Source organism: Paramisgurnus dabryanus, chromosome 17 (genome assembly GCF_030506205.2).
Source record: "Paramisgurnus dabryanus chromosome 17, PD_genome_1.1, whole genome shotgun sequence".
Taxonomy (NCBI): domain Eukaryota; kingdom Metazoa; phylum Chordata; class Actinopteri; order Cypriniformes; family Cobitidae; genus Paramisgurnus; species Paramisgurnus dabryanus.
Genome location: NC_133353.1, coordinates 24,979,863 through 25,001,271, shown reverse-complemented (window position 1 = coordinate 25,001,271; position 21,409 = coordinate 24,979,863). Strand labels below are relative to the sequence as shown.

Here is a 21,409-nt window from a genome sequence, read left to right as displayed (position 1 = left end):
CTACCTGAGAAATACCTGTCCAAAGTTGACTGGGCCTGTGGCATTGTCTCTGTCATATTAAACTAATATGACTGTATATAACGTGTTTTGCATTACTATATAAAATGCTCTCCTTGACTTTGTTCTCACTTAAGCTATCTGATTCTCATATACTTGTATTTCTGTTATTTCTGCTCTGCTGTGTCATTTCTGCATTTTGCAATGCTTACAGCTCTGAAACCTCCGAGACTCACACGCGTCACATGGGGTCGAACCCGCAACCTCGGAGTCTCGATGCATGTGCTTTATTAGGTTGTGCCACTCAGTTAGCGTAGTTTATTTATTTATATATATATATATATATATATATATATATATATATATTTACGTTTATAATTTCCATGTTTTATAATTAATCTGTTTTTCTATTTCTGCCATTAGTCACAATAATTAAATAATCATCTCATTGCGATTGTTTGACCTCATCGCAATGATTTCATGAATCATTGCGATGAGGTCAAACAATCGCAATGATTTCAGATCACCACAATGATTGCACATCTCTCTTAAAAACACAAGGGGGAGCTGCAGGAATGTATTTTTTGCAGCCACTACAGACATGTGGTCCAGTACTAATATGACATTAGTAGGATTGGCTACTATTTGAGGTTCATTCTAGTATGGTCAGTTTATTTTGATTGCATTTTTATTTTATTATTGCCTTTTCAGTTTTTGAAAGATATATTCATTAAATAATTACTTTTAAATATGTGTTATGCGTATTAATAAAATAATTAATTAAAATAAACCTTGCAAAAGATTTAATTTAAATAATCACGTCAATGCATAAAATGATTTCATGAACAAACAAAAAATATATGAGAATTAAATGTCAAAGCACAAAAACAGGCAATTAATCGTCATTATCGCCACAATTTATTAGACAATTTACCATCAGACAAATTGCTTTTCATTGCCTTTGTTGCTCTGTGCTGTGCTAGCTGCACCATTGGTGCTTGGGTTGTCCTTGAAGCTATATTTATAATTGTGTTTTCTTTTATGGATCAAAATAATTCATTCTATAAATTTAAATATTTTAATAAAATGTTTACTGTGTATTTTATATGGTTAGAATCGATGGGGAAAATAATTTATTTTTGACTCTGCACAGTAGCCTACGTTTTGATATTTGTGAACACGGCCGTGGTCTTTTTTCCATTCTCCTCTTAGTTTGATTAAATGTCAGCATTTGCCATATTGGAGCATTTAGGTTAGAGAGGTTTAACCTCATGTATCATTGCAATGGACGTCTGCCATCTTTATGATCCTGCTCATTAAAATTAACTGTCAAGCTGTAAAAAATAGATTTCCTTTTAATGCCGCCTTCTGGATTCTCTTATGTACCGCTGATTATGTGTTAAGGAAACTTTGCTCACGTGCACGTTTTACTTTCATTTCAGCTCTTGGCTTAAATGTTGTTTACAGGCAACCTGTGGAAAAATTGATTAATGATTTTTAAAAGGGATAGTTTGCCCAAAAATGAAAATTCTTTAACTGTTTACTCACTCTCAAGTTGTTTTAAACCTGTATGAGTTTCTTTATTCTGGTAAACACAAAAGAAAATATTTTGATGAATTATGGTATGCATACAACTGACGGTACCCATTCACTTTCATAGTATTTGTTTTTCCTTCTATGGAAGTCAGTGGGTAACTGTGTGATTAGTTAACTATATGGTTACCATAATTTATCAAATTGTCTTATTTTGTGTTTAACAAAGTAAAGAAACTTTGAGGGTGAATAAACGACACAATTTTCATTCTTTAGTGAACTATCCCTTTAACACTGCTGGCTGGCTCTATATATATATCAATAAATATCATGACTTATAAAATTTCTGCAAGAAGACTTAAAGCATGGACTGCCAGCATCCAATGCCAGCCAGTTAATATTTCTCTTCTGTCAAGTAAAATCACACGGTTTCATTTGTAAAAGACTCGCAAAAGTTTTAAATGGAACATATGCAATATCCAAAGTGTTTTTTCATTCACTGGACATTGTTTATTATCATAAGGTTAATATTTTGCCATGTAGAGTTCTTTGAGGGAATACCCCTATATTTAACAAGGCAAATTTAAGAGACCTTTTTAAAAGTTTAGCCGGCAAACCTATCAAACACAAACCTTTTGATCAACTCAATAACCTCAACCCTTCCCACAGGCCTTTTTTAACACCATAATTATTAGGCCTCAACCCATCAGCTTGTCTTTTAGAGGGGCATAGCCCCCCCTGTCGGACCCGGTGTTGGCCCATTACATTCAGGGTCTGGAAAGGGACAAGGCCCTTGGATGCAGCCTGGATCTGAAACATTTCATTTCTCTCTATAAAAATACAAAGAGTAAGTGTTCCTCTGGGCTTTTTTCTCATTTACCGAGTTTACCGTTTTACAGGGAGTTTTAGGTCAGGTGGTGATGGTAAGGTTATTTACCCCCGTTGCTCATTTCACCAATAGAAACCTCACCTTCACCCTCACCTGGCCATCCACGATGGCGCTCAGGTCCTATAAAAAGAGAAGACAGGAGGTTAGTGGTGGGTTTTGATGAACTCACAGAAATCGTCACCTGTAAGTATATCTTTTCTTTCTGGGTTTAGGTTGAGAGGAATTCTGAGAGCTGGATCTTTTAACAAAGCCCTTGAGCTTTCCCCAGTTCCTCTGTTTGTTGACTTTACGATTGGGAGCTTGGCTCCAAGGCCGACTGAATCCACTTTCCTGATCCTCTCCAGTTCTTGAACTCTCTCCATATACAGTATGTCTACAAGTATACTTCTGAAATTCTGGGTCTAAGATGTTGCCCATTTACATGCAAAAAGGCGCACGTTATCTGAATCTCCTTTCTTGGACAAGGTGTCATCTTGGCAAGAGCGGGCAACATGGGGAAGATGCGAGTAGCTACTGGTGGTAGAAGATGGCTGAGAAAGAATCCCCATTATCTCACACTCCCTGAGCTTTCATTTGGAGCAAGGCTTTTTTATGGCAGGGTAGGTAAGGGGCATGAGGAAATTAGGTGATCCCAAGGTCAACAGTGGAATCAAGAAGCTGAAAGTGGACCACGGCCCTGCCACCTCTAGGCTAGAGTCAGATCATCCCTGCATACTGCAGAAAGGGAAACTCGGCCCATGGTGGGACAGGGCCCTTTCGTTCCTTGACCTTGCTCTCATGTGCCTTTAATTAAGTCTGATTTAAATTTGTTTACAAGCTCTACTGGCCTTAAATCTTTTGGTCTTGTGCCCCCATCCCCAAGCCTGCCGTTTCAGAATCCCTCTCATCTTCTTTCTCTTTAATATGGTGTTGGACGTGTGTTTATGATGCTATTTTAACTGGTTCTTAGGCACGAGTTACAAGCTATTTGGGAATCTACAAAATTGGATGCTGGACACCCCTCTAAGATGTTAATCTGTTGGCGATATGAAAGGCTGTTCACCTCAGTAAAACCCCCGTACGTTGGAACCAGGGCACTTTTATGGCCCCATCAGGCACCCGACCGAATGACTTACTGCTAACCTCTTGACCTGGCAGTCAAAACCATATGAGGAGAATCTTTCTCATTCCCTGTCTTGCCCTCGGTCTGGGTTCATCTATTTACACTTGAAGGACAAAGGTTGGTTTGTTTATTGACTCTCTGTGCCCAAAAGATACCCAACCTGGACAACAGTAAATTGTCTTGGCGTGTGAGCCTATAAACTAATCATTGTGTGTGTGGTGTCAAAGAATCAAACGTCCTACACTTATCCATTTCTTTGTCCTAAAGCATCCATATTGCATGAACCATAAGGGGGGTAAAGCAGTAAACTTGTTTCCCTAAACCCACACTGATGCCATGTTAAACATTTACACAGTGCAGTACATTCTTTATTGGGAAGTTACTAGCATGCTTGTTGCTACAAAAACATCTCTTGGCCATTTGTATCATATTAAAAATTTACACGAGACTGCAGAACTGTTACCAGCAGGTTACTAGCATATTAGCAGCAAAGTTTGCAGCTAGAAGTGCTGGCTACAACCAAAGAGCTAATTGGTCAGGATGGGTTAAGTAAATGTTTGACTTTTCTGCTGTGCAAGAAGTGCAGTCTTTAAAAAAACACACTTGAATACAAGAGAAAAGAAAAGTTTGGCTTTTGATAGACATCAGAGACTTGTGTTGACACTTTGGGCAGATTATGTCCTATATTTCTTGCTTTGGGATGACTGAAAGCATATGGTGGTCATGTAATAATTCAGTCATGTGGAGCAATGTTTCAATGTTTCAAAAATTACTGAAATGAATTAAATTATTTGCAATATCAGTAAGCTTGTGTATCTTACCTGGATTTCAGAGGTCCATTAATAACATGTAATGATTGTGTATTTTAACTCTTTGCATGCAGATTCTCTATGCTGCGTTCACACCAAATGCGAATAAAGGGTCCGGAGCGAATGATTTCAATTTTAAGTCAATGTAAAGATACACACGTCTGGAGGTCTTGCGGCGCGAATGAGGCGTTTATCGCGGCGCGGTATACCCGAATCCGCCTCATTTGCGCATCTAGTTTGCACGAATTACACGAATTGACGCGGATTGGGCGTTGCCACTGGAAACGCGGGAGTTGAAAAATCGCACCGCGTTAACAAATCAGGAGCTTGCTCTAGTAGTAACGTGATTACAGGAAACGAGCGGAGTCGCAGAAGCCCCTCTCATGACACGAATTTCCCGAATGTCTCGAATGACTATAATTTCATGCGCAAATTAAGCAAGCAAACTCAAAATGTTCAAGCGTCCAACTACACACGAATAGCGTGTTTTTTTCTCCTCTACCGCGTTTGGTGTGAATCCAGCATTAGACATATTTACAATAATTGTGATTGGTGATCAATTATTTCATTTTGTAGGTTTCAAATCCAAAGAGGAAAGAGCGACCCAAATAGCTATAAAGGTCTTGGGGACTGCTTCAGAACTATATTTCGCAATGAGAGGTAAGTAAAAGTGTTTTTTTTTGTATATTCAATCTATATATTTTTTACTTGCTGATACCAAAGAAAAATTTAAAATGATTCTGAGATTTATTTGCCATCAAAAGCAGAAGAGTTCAGAAAACTCAAATATAACTACAGCGCATGTTTTATTTTACTTTGATTGTTTCTGCTGTTTGCTTTCCCTCATGACATCTGTTGTGTTTTGTGTACAACTGGCATGGATGGTTTTTTTGTTTACATGGTAACAACATGCACCTGGTGAAAGGGAATGTTTGAAGCTTTTGGAAAGTTAGTGTACAAAAATTACAAGCTTTAATCCCACCTGCCATTGAATATGCAGTATGTCAAGCTTGTGAAATCATAGGTTTACATTATGATTTTGGCAGTCGCTGGCTGAATGTGTGCCATGCTAGCTGACTCTCTGTAGGAAAAGCTCACATATGACGCAGTGTGGTTGCACCAGAGATTTCTCTCTCTTTCTCTCCCACACACACACATGCACACAACTGTGGCGTGTGTCAGTTCCGGTAGAAAGTGTGCAGACTTCAAAGAAAAGTCTTGTTTATGGCAAGACGACAGTTTTACAGTAGATCTAAAGCTAATCCGCCATGAGTTGTGAGGATATATGTGCGCCTCGGGTGACACTGACGCAGGGGCTCCTGCGCATGCGTTACGGGCGACTGCTGCGAGATCCTTCATCAGCCCCGTCATCACACTTTCCCTCTCTGAGAAGCTGTCAGCAACTGCATCCCGCAGGCCTCCCCTGCAGATCACAGCTCTTCTCTAAACCAATTATCACCCTCCTTCTGTGCTGTGGACACAATCGCCACACAGTAGCTGGGAGCATGATCAGCCCCAGGCTGAAGCACTTAGTTTTAATTTACACAAATAGTGGTAGGAAGTCACTATTGTGGAATTATTATTGAAAATAAACATACTCGTGCTATATGGGCCAGCATTGCACTTTTGCTCTTGGTCTATTTTTTATTTTGGGGATTTTGGTCTTTCCTCTGTGCGGTAGAAACCCGAGCTGCTCGGTTTCCATACATCAATTAGTTCAGAGCAAGAGATCCATCTGTGAATTGGCTCCGAGTCCGTTTGAACTGATGTTATGACAATTTTCCTGCATTATGATGTGCCATGTGTGAAACATCATAGAGGGAAAGTAATAATTGTTTTAGATCTCTTATATAAATGGGTTGATTGTTCATAATTATTTTACAGCATGTGTCCTGTTTAGTCATTTATAGGGCATTTGAAGATGGCTTTTTGGTCAAGTAGCTCACGCAACAGTTGCGATTTATTAGGTTGCGATTTATTTAACTCAAGTGTGGGTCTAAATAAGTAGGTTTGTGCCCATATAATGTAATTTGGGCCTAATAATGCAATGCAAAACATTTGGATTAATAATAAAAAAAAACTTAAAAAAATTGAAAGTTTGATTTACTTGGTAATACTTAAAAAGTCGATTTTTATAAATAAAATTAAGCTTACCAATTAAAGTAATTTTAAAGGTTTTTCACCATAAATATTTTACATAGAAAATTTTATACAGTGTATGTCACATTTTCAATAATAAATATAATTTAAGCGTTATTGTGAGTTTTTGGTAGCACTTTATTTTACAATGTCTTTTTTATGTTTTACTATAGTAATACCAGTAAATTATGCATAATTGCATGCAACTAACTCTAAACCGATCTCTAACAGTAAGTACATGTTCGTTAATCATTACTTAGCACTTAAATGTATAATAACACCGTAACAGTGACACCATAAAAAAAGTGTAATCGAATTTTCTTAATACAGGATGAATGTGTACTGATGCCTGCGTAGCCAATATTAGTACAAACGTTGTAAATGTTATTGGTTAATTTGTTTTATGTGCATTTTTATAGAAAAATGTTTATGTTTATATAAAAATTGCTGCTGAATATGAGACCAGTACTGGCATTAAACATCCATCACCATTATCACATAAAGTTTAAAATATAACCTAAATTTTTACACAGAGACTTTCAATTAGAAGAGTGGTGGACATGTTTGATTTCAATCAGTTTTATTCCTGTAGTCAATTTGCATCTGATCTCTTTGTTTTACGTGAAATGTGTACAAAATAGAAAGTTATTATAAATAAACACACAAAATTTATACTAAATTGTTTGAGGTTTTTGACTAATTTGTTTGGGCAACAGTTTCAGAATTAAGTAGTGTATAATGCATGAATAGTTTCCTTTATTATGTACCATTGTTCACACATTGTTGTAATTATATACATATTATTGTTATACTGTTAAGATCTGAATTATACAAGTTCAGTACCATGAAGGGACATGCATTATACTGTATAAAATACTTTAATTAAAAAATCAGTTGTCAGAAAACTTTTCAACACATTACTGGGGGCGAAAACTCATTGTGGCTGATTGATTACTGTCTTTCTATTCTGCCTGTCACGCTTGATTTGTTACATAAACACAAGAAGCCACCGCCTCTTCACTTCTCACTCCTTGATTTACGATCACGGAGCCGTTTGTGACTCCCGTACCAATGTCAAGGTTAAAGCTTCATAGGGCAAATGACGGTATTTGCAGACAAAGCATTCAGGTTGTTGACAAGGGAAAGAAAGCTCTGAAAGTCATCTGGGCCAGCAGACCCATCATAACACACTAAACCGTAAATATTCTGCATATGTTTTCAAATCAGCCGATGAGAGGCTTTGAGAGTCGGTCCCATAACAGGGATCAAACATTTTTTCCCCATTATCCAATTTGGTTAATGTGTCATTTCCTTCCTCTCCTTTTGTTGTGTCGAAGGATGTGGCTGTGTGCTGAATGGTAGAAATGGGGTTTTATGTAAATCAAAGACAAATCACACCTATACAAACACCGGCAGCTGGACCCACACGTACCTAAATGCGCGTGCATTTGCTTATGAGGGCCAACTGCGTGCTTACATTTAGAGTCAAATTGGCATTCAGGCATAGTCAAACCAGGCGTAGTCAAATGGGGTCTTGAGTGTGTGTGTAACAAATTGCAGCTTTATCTCACCACCTGATGTTTCTTAGACTGACCACACCCGGGAAACATGCGGCCGTCGCGTTTGCATGCACCACAGGCGGGGGGCAAAGGAGGGGGGCTTCCGTTTTGGTCGGACACTCCCGCTTCGACAAAAGCTCACACTGTTGGTCCCACCCTCAATATTGCCACACACTTTCATTCAACACAACGTTGCTTTTGTTGTCATCTCGCCATTACCTGACAAGTGAAGCTTGTGTGACGTCTGAAACGTCAGGTTGTTGGTGAAATAAAGATTGCCATCTGATGAGATGTGTAGTAGTCATTAGCCGTGGGTCAGAGGATTTTGAGTAGTGGTCATGGCATGGGCAGATCACCCCCGTGCTCACGCTAATCGCTTCATCTCCGTTCGGAGAAACAATAATATTTACACCCTAACTAAATCAGCCGAGAACATCTCTGTTGACTACTGGAGCATGTTTTCACAATAAAACGACTGGAGTTCACATGCGGCTGTCACGCCACTCTGTGCACCCTGTCCACACACGTGTGTTCAATATCAATACGTGCTTGAACTGATAATAAAAATCTCTCGCTTTCTCTCTAATTCCTTTCCTGCCTGTATCAATCTTCTTAGATACAAATGAATGTTACGGGACCTGAAGCATAATGTATGCATTGGGCAAGAATTGAGTTCTTTTTAATTATTTGGCATTAAAAAATCCAACTTGATTTATGGTTAATCTACATATTACAGGGGACCTGACCGCTATTATTTTTATTTTCTTTCATTTTCTAATTAAAATTATATAGGAATTCCTGCAACATGGACATTAAACTATTACAAACATTTGCTAGTAAGGGTGCTAGCAATGTATTAAAATACATAAATAATTCTTTAATAAAGTAAAATTGATTTACAAAATCATTTTAATTAGCAACTATATATAGCACTTTTTAACAACATGTTTTAAGTTAAAACGAATGAAAAGAAAAATGAAGAAATAGGAAAAGTTAGCAAGCCAAAGGCAACAAAAGTAGTTTGCAATTAACATCAACATTCATTTTAATATCTTACAACTTGTCATATCACACCTAGACCCAAATAATGGGTATTAAATTACCAATATAACACCAGAGCCACTACGGGTAAATGTTAGCACATTACCATACTGGAGAGGTTTTTTGTATGAGAGAATTAGGAGCATAAAGAAAAGCTCAGGTGTTTCTCTTGCTTGGACTTGTCCTGACTTTTAGATTGACAGAAAGCAAAACAGAGTCAGGTTTCAGCTTCAGAAAAAGAGCATGTGCTCTACAAACAATGTCTGCTTCTCCAAGTGCACATTTCTGTGCTGGGGGTGGTTGGGACGTGCCGAAGCATTGATCAGACTGGAATTTAAAAATATATATATATGGACACTTTATTAATCATTGTTTGTTTCAGCAGTCTGTGACTTTTTGTATTATTTTTTAAATCAAAGAAAATACTTATCATACACAAAAATTAAAAGTTTCACTCTTTGCCTTAAGAACTGCAATAAGGGAAAACAAAGACATTACACTTTTCTTGTCTTATGCCATGATACGGCAATAGATTTAATTTATTGTAGTTTGTTATATACAGTAGTTTGTGCTGTTACACTGTTTAACTCATATCAGCAACAATTATGCAAGTAGTCATTATATAAGTTATGATGTTATGTTGTTTTAAATTAATTCAAGCAAAGCTTTTCTTTTCTAAGGATATTCAAATTTATAAAGATGTTAGTGATATAGTTTGTGATATGCTTTTCATACGGATTACTTCATCTAATGCAGTTCTGAAGTAAACATCGTATTTTAATAAGATTCCATTAATGCAATTGTCTTTCAAATATTTTTATAATTTTACTTTCTTGTGAACTTATTAATATTAACTTGTGGTTGGAGCAGTAGAATCTCACAAAATTTGACAGAGGATTATTTGACTGATGCAAACTTTTTTGTTAAAAATGGAGTTCCTTTGATTGAGGGCTTTTGTTTTCTTTTGCAAAAGTGCTTGTTTGTGGTTTGGACCAGTTTAACCTGTTCTAGTTTAGAGACAGTACCCTTGAAATAATAGCGCTGCACAACTGAAACCGTTTTGAGCTCAATGATGTTGGGGGTAGATTTTCATAGAATTGCACATCAAAGTAACATTCAGTGTATATGTAGACCATCACATCTTAACAATTGGAATGATTACAAATTTATGTATACATAACATAAATATGTATACAACATTGCTAAGTATTCACTTAAGACAGTTTGATATATAGGGTGTCTTGCACCAATGGGGATTAATCTTAATTTACATTAATTCAAGGTTTATCTAATAATTCAGTTGCACCCACCTTTAATCTTTGTTTAGTCTTTAAATCATAATTTCTGGTTCTGAGGATATGATATGAATGATAGCACTTACTCTGAAATCAAAGAAATACTAAAATTAATTAAAAAAAATACTTTTAGCTGTATTTTAATAAAAAATTCAAGGCAATACCAATTTAATACATTTTTATTAAAAATAAATAAAAATGAAATGGATGTAAAAAAAAAGTTATACCTGTAAATGACCATTAATAATGTTATTATATCTTTATTTATACCTATATATTCCCGCATTTTTTTATTTAAAAAATGTATTTGCCCCTTGCTGAAGCATTTTTTCTTTCTGCTTGCTTAACCTTTTCTGCCACCATCCATCTTGGTGCTGGTATAACGACAGTTGAAAGTGAAAGTGTGACATTGTTGCTTTATATTTTCATGGATGAATCCATCATGGCGGGTAGTCTTAAGGTTTGAATCCCAGGTTTAATCTTAGTGATTTGTTAAATCATATCTAAAATTAAACTGTACTTCACAACTCAAAATAAAACCTAGATCAACAAATCCTGAATTAACTTCCTGATTTACATAAAGTCTTTGAACATTGAATCTAATTTGCAGTGAGCTGCGACTTTTGTGCACACAAAATGTCCAAATGAAAGATTGCTTTTCTTGCCGAGTCTTGAATGCGGTTCTTGGTCATCAATACACGACAGAGCGTTCAGATGTCTAAACGTGGCGTTTGTCGTTAAACCGTGATCATTCATCATGCGGGTCAGTTCTAATAAGTGATCTCGTTCCCTCAACAGACTCTACGGCTTCTACAAGGGAATCCTTCCCCCCATTTTGGCCGAGACCCCAAAGAGAGCAGTGAAGGTAACAGGAACCATGTCTGACTCCGAGCTCAAGCTCATCACTTAAAGCATGCGGGCTCTGATCTTTGCAACCTGGCCTGCCGAGTGTAAACATACACACAGACCACATGCGTATGTCCTCAACATACCAGCTCTAGCCAGAAGGATCAAAACCACTCATCTCCCCTCTGTGTTTGTCGTCATGCCACATGTGTTTGCTGTTGAGAACTCCCAATATTGACCTACATGGCCAGATATTGCTACTGGCCTCTCTTTAGTATCATGTATAAACAGTACATATATATACACTCTGGAGATTACATGAGCGCTTGCCGTGGCTGATTTAAGGTTGTGTCGGCTTATGGGCGTTTACTGTTAATGTCTTATTTTTTAATTGTCTCTAATCTTAAAAACATGTGGAAGGAGTTTAATATGATTATTCGATTTTGGATTGGTAGACTCAACAGGCTTTAACGGTTTACCTTAACATTGATGATAAATGATATCCGTGAGTCAATTTAATGCTCCACATCTGTTGATCCAAACCTACCCAATAGATAGATACATTATATATTCCCTAACCTCCATCTGTCTAAGCCAATATCTAATAGCCGTCAAGTTGAGCAAAGCATTACTAATATAAAGATAGATATGGTGTCTTCCCATAAGTGTGTGTGTGTGTGTGTGTGTGTGTGTGTGTGTGTGTGTGTGTGTGTGTGTGTGTGTGTGTGTGTGTGTGTGTGTGTGTGTGTGTGTGTGTGTGTGTGTGTGTGTGTGTGTATTCAGACTCTACAGCTAACACTCCCCAGATTGCAAATGCAAGTAAAATTGTCTTTGGCAAATAAATAAATACCCTGGCGAATGCTGTATTGCCAACTGCAACATAATACATGGTTTATAACAAATCATAGGAACAATACTTTGACCCTCGCTGATGTAAGTACACGATTCAAATTAAATACATGCATACAGTCAACTACAAAAAGCATCTGTCGTGACTCACGCACGTTACAACAACTTGTAGCCTATAGCAGAAACTTCTCTGAAACTTAATATTGAGACGCATATGTGGGAAATTCATCGTGTTTAGCGACCAAATCTAAAATGTGAGGATTAAAATCAAAGAAGGTCTTTGTAGTATATTCTGCAGTGACATATGCAATAATAATAATAATATCAATAATAATTATTTTACTAATTATTATTATTATTATTATTATCACATATATATTTATTTAAATTAACATAATGCAAGATTCAGTTTTATGGACAGGGACAAATATTTCTGGCCTTTAGGTTTTCCTAATTTAGCAGGTGTGGCAAAACATAAATTTCAGATATTGGGCTCTATTTTAACGATCTGAAACGCAAGTGCGAAGCGCAACGCGCAAGTGAGTTTGTGGGCGGATCTTGGGCGCTGTTGCTATTTTCCCGGCGTGAGAAATAACTCTTGCGCCGGGCGCAAATCAATAAGGGGTTGGTCTGAAGTAGGTTCATTATTCATAGGTGTGGTTTGGGCGTAACGTCAAATAAACCAATCAGAACGCTAGCCAACATTCCCTTTAAACGCAAGGGCGCAAGTTCCATGGCGGGTTGCTATTATTATGATGGATTTACCAGGCGCACGCCAGGAGCGGTTCACAGCCGAGGAGACCGACGTCCTTGTACGGGGGAATCCCACGCTTGCCAGCATAAATCGGGCACGCCGTGTAACGGGAGGTGGATCTGCCTCAGGACTTGACGCCAGCAGAGGACATCGCTGCGTCCACCCTCACCGCTGAAAGGGTTTGGGGGCTTTGAAATCGGACCCAAGAAACGCAAGCAAGGTCCAACCCCAAAGTACTCTTACAAATCAAGTTCATATACATTAAGGTTTCTTATGAAAACATTTTAACTATTATTTACATAAAATAAACGTAATACAGCCACACAACAAAGTGATGAAAATATTTTAATCGTTATTTGCATGAGAATAAATAAAAACTATCACCACAATGCTCACCACTATGATTCCCCTTATCTCGTGTATTAATATTTTTAAGTGTAACAATTTATGATTTGCAAAAATAACTGTTGCATCTGTGTAGATTAGATAAGCAAAGTGTATGCGCGTTGTGCACGCTATACATTATGGTCAAGCATGCGCCCTTAAAATAGCATAATGAACCACGCGCAACGCGCCACTGACTTTAGACTAGTTTTTTTTGGTTAGTAGCGCAATTGTTTTTTGAAACTGCAAAATAGCATAAGAGATGGTTTGCGCCGCAACACGCCTCCTTTTTGCGCTGAACCGCCCAGGGAGCGCAAGTTCATTCCCTAGTTTGCTGACGTGCATCTGTGGAGGGAAAAACCCCGCTGTGCGCCGGCGCAAAATACGAATGACACATGCGTCACTGACAAAGTCAATTGCGCTGGGTGCAAGATAGGGCCCATTGTGTGTATTTATATTTGAGTATTGATGTGTTGACAGCTCTCATATAGTTCTCATTTACTACAACTGAGCTGTGTTTGCTCAGGGTGTGCATTTTCTGTGTGTGTGTGTGCGTGCGTGCGTGCGTGCGTGCGTGTGTGTGTGTGTGTGTGTGTGTGTGTGTACATACACTGTCAGAAAAAAAGGTTTAAAATTTTACCTTTTCTGTCACTGGGGTGGCACCCTCAAAGGTTCAGTTTTGTACCTTTTAAGGCTATACAACACATTGAAATGTTGTACCTTTTGGGGTACAATATTATACCTTAATGACCTATTATGTACCTTTAAAGGTACAGTTTAGTGTTTTGTACAACTAACATTAATTTGGTACAAAATTGGTACTCAAAAGGTACACAATTAGTCTAGGCACTCACAATACACTTAACCGGTCCAAAAACCAAAATTTGGTCAGGCCAATCACATCGTGTGTAGCGTCTGTGGGGCGGGCTTAACATGATGACGACAGAGCTGCAACGGTTCCTACTTGAAAACAGAGAATGGCTGCTGCTGCTGGCGAACAGCTATCTTTTGAAGCGGCTTTGGCCGCGACTCTGGAGGACTTAGACTTATGTTTTTCTTTGAGAGAAGAGCAAATAAACCCTACTGAAGTCCTTTTTAAGCAAGAAAGATGTGTTTGGAGTTTTGCCGACTGGTTACGGTAACTACGTCACCTTCTTCGTTGCTCTGATCCGTCATAGCGCTATCCTATTGCGTGCAGAGGCATTTTGAGGGACAACCTTATATCCCGCCCCTTGCATTGAGCCGTTTGTGTGAAGAGTTGCCAGACCTTACATCTTGATGTAGGTCTGGCTAACCAGGCTAGTACACAATAGGTCCTTAAGGTATAATATTGTCACCCAAAAGGTACAACATTTCAATGTGTTGTATAGCCATAAAAGGTACCAAACTGAACCTTTGAGGGTACCACCCCAGTGACAGAAAAGGTAAAATTTTAAACCTTTTTTTCTGACCGTGTACAGTGGCATTCAGATGTCTGAGGCCACGTTGAATTTATGGGATTTACTTAATTTAAAAACAAAAGATTTCAAGAAACATCTTAAACCTGCCAAGTGATGACGTGAAATGAAGTAATATTTTAGATTCTGTACTATTTCGGGTCACTAATCAAATCTAAGCAAATTGTGACACTGGCCATGCTAACTTATTTGTACAGATGGCTAGATTTTCAAGATAATCTTGGAAACCCTTTCAAATCATGTTCATCGGGTTTTCATCACTAACCTGTGGTATCCATGCCAGCTGAAGTACATGTTGGCATTTCATGAAAGGGGGCATATCATGAAAATCTGACATTTTCCATGTTTAAGTGCTATACTTTGGTCCCCGGTGCTTCTATCAACCTAGCAAATGTAAAAAAAAAAACACCAATAACTTAGTTTTGGTTAACCATTCTCTGCAAGCATGTGAAAAAATAATTTTGGTCATTGAAATTTGGCTCCCCTTGTGATGTCAGAAGAGGATAGTTCCACTCCCTTAATCTTCACTATTCAACCTCGGCACTGCCATTTAGTGCAAAGATCAGCTCATTTTCATTTAATCTTTATGGTATTGTGAGAAGTTCACATACGTACTCTGGGGGACACAAAAGATTTATTTGACTTTTTTTAAAGTCTTGTGAAATGTCTCCTTTACGCTTATGATTTCAGTTTTTGACATGACCTTACCCAGTCAATATTAACACAGAATGTTCTTAACATTATGATTTTATGCAGGAACTAGTAAAAATGGCCTTAGCTGGGTTTTCACAGGCACAGGTCTCATATAGAGGCTTCATCACTAGTGCTATCATACAGTACTGTTGGACCCAATGTGTATACAGTCTAGTCTGAAAACATATGTTTACAGTTTGTCCTATTTCTACAGTTCTTCACCTTCGAGCAGTACAAGAAGCTCTTGAGTTTTACTCCGTTATCACCAGGCACGGTGAGTCATCTGATACTAGCTAGATGCATACACCGAGTCATAGATATCATACACATAATCACTTTCACAGTCGAACGCGGCACTCTCCTCATGACACGGCATACAGGAACTAGGTGTAATCGAGACAAACGCTGCTCGCCGAAGCGTGTGAGACATAGCCCATTACTTTGACAGCGGTCTATCAGCGTGCAGCAACTCTGACGGATGACACATTGAGCATCCACAGCCTTTTTGTGCAAGCAGAAGCAGAGGAATATTCACCCAATCAATCAATCAATCGCTCCTGTCTCCGCCCACCTTAACTAGACATGTCAATCTGTGCCATGCCCGGGGCAATGGCCAGAGTGATGTATGGAGCATGTGAGCCCGGAAGGCTATATGAGATCACCTACATAGCGAATTAAAGAGTGTGATTAAGCCGTTGCCCCGCCTTCCTCCGAAGCAGATATGAGTGATGACGACCAGCAGTAATAAAAAATGAAAGAGCTTTGTAAATACGCTTGCAGGCCCGTACGAGAAGATTTCACTGTTTAAACTGGAGCAATCCAGCATGGAGTAATGAGACTCACACGCTGTCTTCCAGCATATTTGCAAGCTTTTATACACCGGCTGAGCATACACGCGCATAAAGGACAATCGTGAGCGCAACTTACACATACGCTTTTCGGAGGGTTTTAATCGAAGGCGTGGGTGTGTGCTAACCCCAGCTCACCTTATGCAAACATACTCAAAGATCTCCTTTTGTCACCCATCAAGTAGGCCTGAATCCTGCTGACATATATGTCAAGTGCTTGGAATAGGCATCACAAATCATAGGAGAGATGCCAACCACGCGCTTTAGTCAGTCGATGAAAACTTAAACTCCTGTGCTGATGTGTTGGTTTGAAAAATTTTACCCGGTTACAAAGTACAGTTTAGCTCCTGTTGCGACATACAAAGTGATTCATCTTTGTCTCGGGCCATTCTGTCTGAGCCGGATCATCCATCTTTGATTCCTGTCTGCGTTTCCTTTCTAAACCCTCCAAATGATTGACACTCGCAGTTTCAATTATTTGCGAATTGCAGTCGAGCTTTCCGTCTGGCCAAACACGTTTCTCAAAGGAAAAGCGTCACAGACGCATTGTTCCTTGGCTTATGGGATTTGTGTGACATACCTTCAATGTCGAGTGGTCATGTAAGAAATAAAATCTGTTCTGAATTAAACACAAAACGGTTTCTTTATTGTCTTTGTCTATTGTTTTAATAGAAACTTTCTGTCTTTCTCGTTGTCATGTGGCGTCACGTTCCCTCGTAATGTAATTCTGTCTGCCTCGATGTGCTAGGCCCTCTCTGTGGCTGGCCTGGGGTCAGGACTAACCGAGGCACTGGTTGTAAATCCATTTGAAGTAGTGAAAGTGAGCCTACAGGCCAACAGGGATTCGTTCAAAGTGGTAAGAGACTGCAGCTGTTTAATTGGCATCTTGATTTTGAAAGCTTGTTTGTGCCTTTGTGATATCTTTCTCGTTTTAAGATTTAAAGCTTTCTCCATTTCTCTTCATTCAGCAACCCTCGACATTTGCACAAGCTCGAAGTATTATAAACGCAGATGGCTTTGGACTCCGTGGGCTTAATAAGGGTCTCACCTCCACTCTGGGCCGACACGGTGTCTTCAACATGATATATTTCGGTTTCTACTTTAATGTTAAAGACGCAATCCCTGCCAGTCAGGTAAACCTTCCAGGAAAGCTTTGTTTTTGTGTTTTTCTCAGTGGCGGCTCGTGACTGCTCATCCGAGGGGCGCAAATTCAAAATATGTGTTCAGAGTGTCGTGTGTTGCTTGTGTGTTCAAAATATGTGTTTATGCGTCATGTGAATCATGTTCATCATGTGTTTTGTCAAAATAAGTGCCTGCTGCAAATGCCTCAAAACCGTTTATGATAAAAGAGACGCTCACGTTCACAAAATACACGCAAGACACTCCCTTAACAGTAAACTCTGATTACGCATGACATTATGTGAGTATCTGGCAAACGTGAGCGTCTCTTTTATCATAAACCCTTTAGACAAAACACGTGATGCACACAGGATCTCTCGACGCGCAGAACACATATTTTGAAATTACAAACCACACACGACGGGCTACATACATGTTGTGACGAACTTCGAATCGAGCGCCATCGAAAAAAGAAGTCACCGGCGGCCACTAGTTTCTCTTATACTTGTAACAAATAATTCATACAGCCCTGTATTTACCTGTCTTTATTTCTTTAGTATGTGAAATAAAGTATATGTCAACACCTGTACAGATGTTTAATTGGTGTAATAATGTCCATTTTGTATGTTTTCATATTGAATGTCATGTAAGTCTCAAGCTAATATATCGCCATAATAATATATTATTATAGTGATGACAGAATTAGCTTTGAGGATCAGTTAAGCACATTCAAAGAGAGAGAGAGAGAGAGAGAGAGAGAGAGAGAGAGAGAGAGAGAGAGAGAGAGAGAGAGAGAGGAGCTGCTAAGATAAACCTCACTAATACCTTCCCTGTTTGCTCTCCATCACATCCTCAAAGGTTCAGATTACACATCCGGCAGGGCTCAACTCCCAAACAAAAGTTAATTTTGTTTAATGGAAACGTTACCATACGCCTGCTCCACATGTATAAACCGGAGCATTAGATTTACTCAAATGAACTAATTGGAAGCAGACTGAGGTATTTGTTGGGGGGGATTACAGTTGAAGTCCTACTGAAATTGCCATTCCTCCTTCATCTGGTGCTAAGATCATCATTGCCCAAGAACATCAAACCTCCAGTGATCAATCACGTGAAAGGCCAGAGCTGACCGAGCTTGATTTGACTGTCCACTTTGGGGGGAGAACTTGTCTTTGCGGTTTCATTTTCTCCAGTGTTTTCAAAGCAGCCGTCATTTTATGGGGATTAAAATCCATCTTGATCTTAATGAACCAATGATGCTTCTCCATTGGTAACAAAACAAAGCATTAATCTTCAAATACCCCAAGAGGAGACCCGTTTTGTCTTGGGCGCACTTCTGTATTGTAGTGGTGTTAAAAGGAGCATTTAGTCTGCCAACAGTGTATGAGCTTTGCAGAACACTGTTATAATATAACAAAATACTGCGACGTTCAGGTTTAGCTGTTGCATGTCATTCAGGGTGTCCATTGCTCTCAGTGAGGCATCAGTCATTTGTAAAAAATATCCTGGCCAATTAGATTTCAGAGCAGCGCCGGTTCAGGCTTCTTTTTGTACAGTAATACCCCAGTGTCGAGTCGCAGTCCAATTACCCAAATTGCCCCCATATGCCTCCCAGTCTGCCTGCATGAACTCTGTTTATAAATCCTCTCCCGAAGTTTGCCCTCTGTCATGTGACCCGCTTCAGCCAATTGTTGAGCATTGCTCTTCTCATGAAACGCTAATCCGTACCTCGCTACCATAAAATGATTGTAGCTTTAATTCTAGCTTTGTAATCTTATCCCCCTCACTCGGAGTCTCCTTTACCTCCCTCTCTCTCGCTTTCTTATCTTCATTTCCATATTTCTCCATATTTGCTTATTTATCATCTTCAGATGTGTTATCTTTTGACTATTTTGGGTCTGTAGTTTAAGGGATAACATACAATCAATCTGAGATTAATTTTTTATATGTCACGATTGTGTATTTTGTATGTTCAGCAAGCATTAAAGTATTGTGTGGGTTGGTTTTATAAACAAGTAAACACTCACAAGTTAACTCCCATTTTATGTATTGTTTCTCTCTCTTTCTTTCTATCAGGACCATCGACTGGAGTTCATGAGGAAGTTTGCTATCGGTTTAGTTTCGGGTACCGTGTCGTCCTGTGTGAACATTCCGTTTGATGTAGCTAAAAGTCGTATCCAGGGTCCACAGCCTGTTCCGGGGCAGATCAAATACCGCACTTGCTTTCAGACCATGAGCGTTGTGTACCGTGAGGAGGGGTAAGTGCAGAGTCTACACCATACCATAACAGCTACAAGTGTCAAAATAAAACTCGACAAGAGGTTCACCTACAAGAAAAGTGACATAACATTTGATGTTTACACTTTACCCATGGGGGACAAGAGGGCAAGTTTTGACAACCAACATTTTAAAGCTTCTTAATCCCTGGTAATTATATTGTCTCCTGTTAGGAAGTATTTAATGTAGGAATTAAACAAAATAAACAAAGCAATACTAGCTCGGTTTTTACTACTACTTTTGTGCAGTTTGATATCAACTTCATTTTTAGTTGATATTGGATCTGGATCCACGTGGGGGATATTCTGATATTCGCTTAATTTTTTCTTTGAGGAACTAGGTTTCTGTGGTTCTGTTAATTGCAACATTTACCAACACTTTAATTATGACCAATTGGAAACTTTTTTCTCAAACTGGAATTTCAATGAGGTTGTGACATTCCTGGCTGGTGACCTAGTGAATTTCATGCACGCGTGCAATAGTATAAACACTGCTGATTTAAAAAGCAGAGTTGGTTAAAAAAAACTTTTTCTTTTGACAAAAAATGTCCTGTAAAGTTTGATAATATTTTATCATGTCATTTATTTATGTAAGTCCATTTGGCTCTGATATAAAATGGCATATCATGGTACATTTTAGTTCATTAATACATTTGGCAGAGTATAATAATTTTTTTAGTATATGTGTTCCCTGAAATGCAACGCATAACATTTGTGTTGCTGGCGCAATGCTCTAACAGTTGAGGTAGAGGAACATTAGCTGCGTTTCCATTACAGATTTACGCAAAATGTATGCGATATTTAATAAATGTTTATAAAAAACTTTTGTGAAATGACAGCGTTTCCACTAACTGATGATATGCGACTAAAACATAGTTTTTCCTCTCGTGATAAGTCATTCAAAACATCATATCGACGCATGTTGTTGGTAGGTTTACTAATGTCACTTCCACCGCACTAGCCATTATTTTTAACAGAAGGAGATGTAGGAATATTATTCTAACATTAATGCCAAGGAAGCACCTTATACTTAGGAGTGGCAAGGTATTAGGTGTTTCTTGGAGGTAATAGTACATTATTTTAAATTAAAGGAGATGTAGGAGTGTTATCCAAGCATTATTGGCAAGGAAAGCCTCTTACTGTGGGTTCACACCAGCCGCGTTTGAGGTGCCAAATTCGCGTCTAACGCGTTTAGTTTGCCGCTTCAACATTTTGAGTTTACTCTCTTCATTCACGCATGAAAACCGCTCATGAAATTCTAGTCATCGAGACATTTGCGTGAAATTCGCATCATGTGAGGGGCTTCTGCAACTCCGCTCGTTTCCTGTAATTACGTCACTACTAGGGCAAGCTCCTGATTGGTTAACGCAGAGCGTTTTTCCGCCAAAGTTAAAATTTTTCAACTTGCGCGTTCCCCGCGGCAACGCTCAATTCATGTCATTTGCGCAAACTAGACGCGCGAAAGAGGCTGAATCGCGTCTACCGTGCCATACTAAATGCCACATTCGAGACGCTAGACGTGCATCAACGCATTTTTACATTGACTTAACATTGAAATCACTCACGCTTGACGCCTCTACCGCGACTGGTGTGAACGCAGCATTATACTTGGGAGTAGACATGTATGATGTTTATCTGGGAGGTTTTGGAAATACACCTTTTCCGAAATGCCTGAAAAACCACCTCATGCAAGCGTATGATATATTGAAGTGGGATATTTTTGCGTTTTCCCATTGGCCGTATTTTTTATTCGCAATGTCAATTTGCACAATTTGAAAGGTAATGGAAACGCAGCTAGTAGTAGTAGGAATATTGAAAA

At 38.8% G+C, this 21,409-nt stretch overlaps 1 protein-coding gene across 3 annotated transcripts in view; it reads left to right on the top strand.

Annotated features, from left to right (window-relative positions):
• Positions 1-21,409, top strand: part of slc25a21 (solute carrier family 25 member 21) — a 123,450-nt gene that overhangs the window by 99,565 nt on the left and 2,476 nt on the right. For all 3 annotated transcript variants that reach the window (XM_073812453.1, XM_065288532.2, XM_073812452.1), the window contains 6 exons: positions 4,907-4,990; positions 11,163-11,229; positions 15,562-15,621; positions 16,944-17,051; positions 17,164-17,328; positions 19,391-19,572. In XM_073812453.1, the coding sequence (XP_073668554.1) occupies positions 4,907-4,990; positions 11,163-11,229; positions 15,562-15,621; positions 16,944-17,051; positions 17,164-17,328; positions 19,391-19,572 (666 nt within the window). The remainder of the gene's footprint in view (positions 1-4,906; positions 4,991-11,162; positions 11,230-15,561; positions 15,622-16,943; positions 17,052-17,163; positions 17,329-19,390; positions 19,573-21,409) is intronic.